This window comes from Cyprinodon variegatus, unplaced genomic scaffold (assembly GCF_000732505.1).
Source record: "Cyprinodon variegatus isolate N-32 unplaced genomic scaffold, C_variegatus-1.0 Scaffold256, whole genome shotgun sequence".
Taxonomy (NCBI): domain Eukaryota; kingdom Metazoa; phylum Chordata; class Actinopteri; order Cyprinodontiformes; family Cyprinodontidae; genus Cyprinodon; species Cyprinodon variegatus.
The window spans coordinates 30,401-37,651 of record NW_015150709.1 but is presented as its reverse complement, the minus strand read 5'-3'; the positions used below and the strand labels follow the sequence as shown (position 1 = coordinate 37,651).

Genomic DNA, 7,251 nt, shown 5'->3' with positions numbered 1-7,251 from the left:
TGCATATATATATACAGTATATATGTATATAGGTGAAGTGTCTTGCCCAAGGACACAACAACACTGAAAGCCAGAGCTGGGGCTTGAACCGTCAACCCTTCAATTTCAGGGCAAACTCCTACACCGGACGCCACTGCCCACCCCCCACCCCCGACATTTACATTCTAATAAATGGGTAACACACGAGGATTCTCACTCCTCCTCAGAATTTGATCCATCATCTCCAATGTTTCTCAGCCCAATCTTCATCAGTGTAGCTTTCAGTGTTTTTCAACAAACTGCTAAAACGTCATTCTTACTCTTAATTTTTCATCCATTTTGTGGCAACCATTAAATCATGTCACTATGAATATGCATGGCAGTAACAAGCTCTTTTTAAAAGGAAAGAATAAAGTATATTTCTGTATTTTGTGTTTAAGGGTATTAAAAATAGAAAAGTCCCTGGAAAAATATTAGAGTGTAACACAGAAACCAAAGACAAAATATTGAAGTATTTATAGTTACGTACTTGACACCTCCAGCTGTCAGAATTTGAAGCTACAGTAAATTCTGGCTCTTATTTAGTTTCCATTAGATAATTTATTTTCTATGTACCGTAACTGTTTAAACTAGACTACGCAGTTTCATGTTTTCAACGTTTTGACCTCGGTAAAGCATGATGTCTGACACAAAGTCAGTAAAAATTTCTTCTGAAAGCCTTCTTTCAGAGGAGGCAAACTAATTCCTCTCTAATCTCTCCATCTCTGGAGGTTTTATATCTTTTCTGGCAACATCAAATTGACTAAACTGGGAACAGTTTAAGTCAACAGTGACGTCTGAACTGAATCCCTACTTTTAGCTCAGTCCTCATCTTCTTTAGCTCATTGTTTAATTTAGAGTTGCACTAAATGCAGCTAAACAAAGACATGGTTACATTTCTCATGACGTGAATTCTAACAAAACAAGGTGTAAAGTCTGGAGGAGAGAATGTGTTCACCATGATAGGTAGACTTCTCAGCATTGTTTGTCAATCCTCAACAGCAACAGCAACTTTCTTTATGGTTGGTGAAGGCTTATATTCTGAATTCCCATTAGCAATATCTGTTAGATTCTCAACATTTAATGGTAATTAATGGTTTGTTAGAAACTTCAGCAAATAAAGCAGTAAAATATTAGCAAATTTGGACTTTAATGTACTAATAAAAAAATGTCCATAGAGCCAGGACTAAAAGCATCCTGTGACTGACGGTTTCGTATGGAAAAAGATTTGAACTGTTTATGTTGCAGGAGTCCAGAAATAGAACAAAGCTACAGGTCTTACACAAATAGGCTTTACACTGTTTCAGCACTTTAATCAGGGAAGTCGTACCTGAGCATTAAATCCAGAAGAGACATACTTAGCAGCTTTCCCCCCAGATCAGATTTTTTTATCTCTGCTCCTGTCTCCTTGAAACCCAGTCAGCCTCAGCAGATGGCTGCTCACACTGAGCCCGGTTCTGCTGGAGGTTTCTTCCTGTTAAAAGGGAGTTTTTCCTCTCCACTGTCGCTACAAGCATGCTTAGTGTGAGGGATTGCCTTCCAGTCAATGAGTTGATTCAATCAACTGGTTTTCCTTAGATAGAAACATTTTAACCAATCTGACTGTATGATCTGGTGAACTGTAATGTATCTTGAGATGACATGTGTTGTGAATTGGCGCTATATAAACTAAATTTAATTGAATCTGTGAAAGCTGTCGACCCTGTAACCAAAAACTCATCCAATCTGCCAGAATTCATATGCAACCTGCAGCAAAACACATTCTATCACATACAAACATCCCTGCTTACAATCAGACCATCACAAAGCTGAACTTTATGCAAATATGTACTTAGAAATATACTTACAATGTTTTATCTATGCTATGTTTGTTAAAGTTAGTATGGGGGCTCCTAAAGGAAAAAAATTATACATTTTTAAATCACAAGTATTGTTTTATTTCACTGCAAATACACATTTCCACTGTACAGAAACAATAAGTTACAGAGTTATGTTTTCAAACATTAAGCATTAAAGGACTCTGAACATTAAAACTACATTTCATACAGGAATATATATAAAAATATACACAAAGACATATCAGTTGTTTAAAAGCTGCATCTGTCTGGGTTATGTCAGCGCTTTGAGTGACACGCTATGCCGCCGCTTTCTGACTGCGCTCCACAGCCATCCTCTCCAGTCGCTCTGTGTAGAATCCATTAAAGTCCAGCCTGTGGAGTCCAACACATAAATGAGGATTCGTTTTTTTTACTTAGAAACTGATGAGAAAGCAGTTACTGCAGTTTTACAAGGTGAATGTAAATCTACTAAAATTTACTGACTTACTCATCACTTTGTTAACACAAGCAAGAATAAAATATAAGTCAGAATAATATTAATTAAAAAAGTGAAATAAACCACTTAATTTCAGGATGTTTATGTCAAGTGTGAGTTTCGATCATTGCATTATGTTACGATCAAAGAGCCAAGGTGTTTTATTGGCACTCATGAGATGAAAGAAGCAAGTTTAATATTTTAGAACAGTTTCCATTAAAAAGAAAAACAAATTAATCCTGGTGTATACCTGGTATGTCATTACAAACTGGCCATGTTTTAGAGTCAGGGGCGGGGCTAAAATGAAGGCTCCTGCTGAGGTAATCTTAGTCATCTACCTGCAGTAAACTTATTGAAGGCTCAGGTAAAGTACTGCTGCTCAGCCACAAGGTTGAGTATTTATAACTAAAAGGTGATCCGGGAAATTATTATCTATTTAGTTTAGTTTTATATCCCAGCTTTCTCTATGGTACCATGCCAGATCTGATTGTGTTACAGATTTTTGTTTATTTCTATTCAAAACAGAAAGAAAAAAATTGTTCTTCAGCTAAAACCACTGGCTCATTTATCAGCTTCTACAGCTAGTGGAGATAATAATACAAATAATGCTCTTACTTGAAGATAAGCAGTAACAATTTAATCAGATAAGTTCAGTGCATGTAGATGATAAGAAGTACTGAAAAGACTGAAGGAGCCTTTAGTTTAGTTCTGTTATCGACATCAAACAGTGCTGTGCTTACTGAATGAACTCTGCAGAGACTCTGCATCTGATGCGACCCTGTGAGATGTGGCTGTGTTGAATAACTTTTTATGTAAAATCTATTAGTGCGTGTGGAGGTTCCTCCATCATTTCCCCAGTGTTAGTATTTATTTATTTAAAGCTCTTCACACAATACATTTATAATTTCACTTTTGTGGTGTTTTTTTTTTTTTTTTTGGCATTAGGTTGTTTACTATTATGGGTGCACACATTTATTAAACACTGTTTGTTTGAATTACCTACTTTTCTTTGCCGAGTTTAAAGGACTGGCTGGGTGGACTGGTTGAAAGGCAAACCAGCAAGTGGGACATACCACCAGGCTGCTGGAAGCAGGGGACTGGATGTTAGAGTCTGCTTCTCTCTCTCCACTTATGGCATAACTGTTAAAACATTTTTAGTGTTGCGTTGTTTTCTTTTGATAGTTGTGTTGTAGTCAAAAGGTGTTGGTTTGAATTAGTTATTTATGTTTATGCATTGTTTGTCTTTGTCTCATCTCCCACCCCTCCTCGTTTGGGTAGGCTAGCCTTTGTGTATAAATTCCCCTGTGTGTTCATTGTGTGAGGTCAGTTTTATTTCGGTTTGTTGTCCTGAGTTAGGTATGCCTTAATTGATTTCCTTTGGGCACATTTTGGTATATCTTTGAGATTTGATGCAAGTCCTTTTAGGAATAATTTTTTGGGAAATAAATAGAAAATACTTTATATGCCTTTGTCCTTGTGCCTTACTGGACGGACCCACCACAGTGCGTTTAAAAGACCAGGCCCTTTTTCCAATCACTCAATCAAAACACAGTTTCAACATAAAATTTGAGTATCACCACAACTGTTTAGTTTCTTTTTTTGTTTTATCCAGGGCTGTCCCAATCCAATATTGATATCAGACATCAGCCCCATATCAGGTAAAAAATGTATACCGCAATATATCAGCTTGCCTCTATAAACTTTACAATATAAGAAAACTTATATAAAATTTAGGTCTATCTGCTTTTGTTTAAAGGCTTATGTAAGTCTTTGTTCTCATAACTGATGTTTAGTATTGTTCCCTATTTGAAAAATATCATATGATCAAGACTTTTCAATCCACTATTTAAAAAGAGGCATTCAAAGTATGTATGATTACTGCTGATATAGTTTCGGTTAAACATCAGTATCGGTCAATTAGGAGAGTTGCAATATTATCGGAAATGAAAAAGTTGTATTTGGACAACCCTAGTTTGAATTAATTTAATGTCAATGATAGCCGTCACTGGTTTTGCTTCACAGGTACTAAAAGCAGAGCAACTCGATGTTTTAATAAAAACAAAAACAAAAAACAAGTGTTTTTATTGGGCCAGTACTAACTTTGTCTTGAGTGTCTTCTCTGTATCTAATCACCTTACCTTTTTTTTGGATTTATCATTGGTAGGTGAGTTTAAATGTTTAGTTTTATTCATGATATACTATATTTTTTTAATTATATTCTCATATTGAATATGTATATTAAATAACTGTATGAAGAGATTTTTAATTAAATTAACTCCCTAGCAAGAATCTCACACTGATCATTTAAATGTCATATAACGAGTACAGACTTACTGACCAGTGATTTAACAGAATGAACCCCAGGACAGACAGTTCCAATACTGAGAGGAACTGGGAAGACCTTTAGTGATGCCGATAGGTTTACCTGTAGATGATGCTGATCATGCTGTGCTCGCAGTCATTAGTGCTGTAGATGCTCAGCTTGTCCAACAGGTCAAGCAGCATCATGCTGAAGTTACTGTCAAACTTTCCGATTGTGGCTTCGAAGCTAGCGTCTGATTGGAGGCTGTCTGCGTGTTCGGATAAAAACTGGAGGAAAACATAACATTTAAGCGGAAGGATGGATACTTATGATCTTCTACTTTAGAAACTAACCTGACAACAGCCAGATGCATGTCTCGCTCAGCCCAGCTCTACTCACTCCATATGTGAGTGGAGCTAGGCGGAGCGAGACATGCATCTGGCTGTTGTCAGGTTATTTAGAAACAGCTTTCAGTTAAAAATCCATCAAAATTACTTTTCTACATCTATACATTCAGAGAAAAAAATTCCACTGAAATGGCTTCTACAGCTGAAATCTATAGGTTTTATTTGATACAACATAATAAATCTGAAAGGTCTCAATCCATAATTTTTAGCAGGTGGATGAGGGCAGAGGTTTTAGAAACACAATCTTCAAATACCTTTGTATTCGCCCTCTTCTTCTCTGCCTCATCTGGCTGTTCGTTTGAAGCTGCAGTTCCATCCACCCTCCCCTGTTCATGGGAGAGGCGCTCCAGCCGCATGCTCTGTGTAAACGTCTTTAAGAACAACCCAAAAAAAAAAACAAAAAAACATTTTACTCGAGCACTATTATGGTGAGCGATGATTCTAGACACTATTCTAAAATCATCCCCTAAAATCAAACCTGGTTAAACTAGGAATACAGCCTTAAAAGAACGAAGTTTACAAACTAATATTCAAGCTGGGAGTACGGAGGTGGCAGCATCATCATGTGTGGCCTTTATGTAAAAACACTAAGGCAATATCTAAAGACTTGCATTGATATTAAAAACAGAGAAGAAATTAGTCTTTTAAATGGAAAAAAAATATATAATAATAATTAGGGGTGTGGAAAAAAATCATTTTGGCAATATATCGCGATTTTTGGCTGCCTGATATGATATCGATCTTTTAGTTCCTAGTATCGATTTTTTTAAAGGAAACATTTTTTACCTAAAACTGAGGGAAAATGGGCTACCTTTGTTCCGCCACTCTGGCAGATGGCGCTGTGGCGCCCTTTTGCTGTACGGTGCAGCATATTATTCATAGTTGAGGCGTTCACAGTGGAAGACATGGACTCACTTAAACCCCAAACAACATGGATACCAAAATAACTCAACCATCAATATCATCTGATGAACATATACAAAGGTTGCTTTTTTATCTATGCATTTAATTTTGATAGCAGGAAAAAAATCGCAATATATGGTTATAATGCAATAAAGTGATAATATCGTATCGTGACCCGAGTATCGCGACAAGCATCGTATCGCAACACCCATGCCAATACTCACCCCTAATAATAATACTGCAGATTAGGAGCCAAGTGGCTTAAGGAAAATACAGCGACAGGGATCAGGAGTCTCAGTCCCATTGAAAAACAGTTTCAAAGGTACGTTTGTTGGCAAGGTAGCCTATACAAAAACTTCATTACACTAGTTCTGTAGGAGGGGGAATGGCCAAAACTTCAAGGAATCAAAAATATTTAATTTAAGTCATACGGTTGAAAAGATAATATGACCAAATCTATGGCACATATGCAAACCTTTCAATTTGGAAAAAGTTAAAACACCTCCAAACAAATTTCCTTATGAGTGAAATAAATGTCCTTATTCTTATTGACCTATAACAGAAAACGTTCAGAAAAAAAGGATCATATGGCGACTATAAATACGCCATCATGTGTCCTGTCAGAGCAGGAAACAGTTACATCCTGTGGATAAAGACCTAGTTTTCCTTTTAGTTTAGTCAATTTTTGCTTTCTGCTTTCTCTATATACTGATGACAGCTGATCAAAACCAACAGTTATATATATATTTTTTGTTTTTTTGCTTGTTTTTTAACAAACCTGCATGCAGTTTGTAAACATGACGCAGACGGACATGAGCTTAGAGAAGATCCTGAGCAGCTCTGGGTTAGTCAGCATGCAGTCCTTCAGACAGTTATCCAGGAAGCTGGTGTGATGGTGGAGGACGTCGTCGATGTTTGAAGCCTGATGAATGAGAGCAAACATCCAGTGACCAAAAACACATTTAAAGTGTTTATCTGAATCGTTTTGCTTTTTTCACTCACCGTTTTCAGGTTGTTCTCCATGATATGCCAGGTCGGCTCCATCACTTCGAACATCATGTAGTACTGGATGTTCTGCACAAAGTTGAGCATCCGCTGGCGAAGGGCGAACGCAGCTGCAAACCTGCACAAAGATCAGGATTAAATCAAACACCAAAAGCAGATTTCATGGTAGACGCATTTAACAGGGGTTGACGTTAAGGCAAGTGGCTTTCACATTTCATTTGCCCAGAAACAATTTTTACTTGCCCAGTATAATGTTTGATAAATATAGTTCCTAATATTCCTTTCTTAATATATATATATATA

At 36.8% G+C, this 7,251-nt stretch overlaps 1 protein-coding gene across 1 annotated transcript in view; it reads right to left on the bottom strand.

The window, feature by feature from the left end:
- Positions 1–1,945: 1,945 nt before the first annotated feature.
- The window catches only part of tubgcp2 (tubulin gamma complex associated protein 2), an 18,818-nt gene continuing 13,512 nt past the window's right edge, over positions 1,946–7,251 (bottom strand). The window contains exons 14-18 of the mRNA XM_015382357.1: positions 6,946–7,066; positions 6,722–6,865; positions 5,295–5,411; positions 4,757–4,920; positions 1,946–2,228 (exon numbers count right to left, since the gene is read on the bottom strand). Coding sequence (XP_015237843.1) covers positions 2,153–2,228; positions 4,757–4,920; positions 5,295–5,411; positions 6,722–6,865; positions 6,946–7,066 — 622 coding nt within the window. The 3' untranslated portion in view covers positions 1,946–2,152. The remainder of the gene's footprint in view (positions 2,229–4,756; positions 4,921–5,294; positions 5,412–6,721; positions 6,866–6,945; positions 7,067–7,251) is intronic.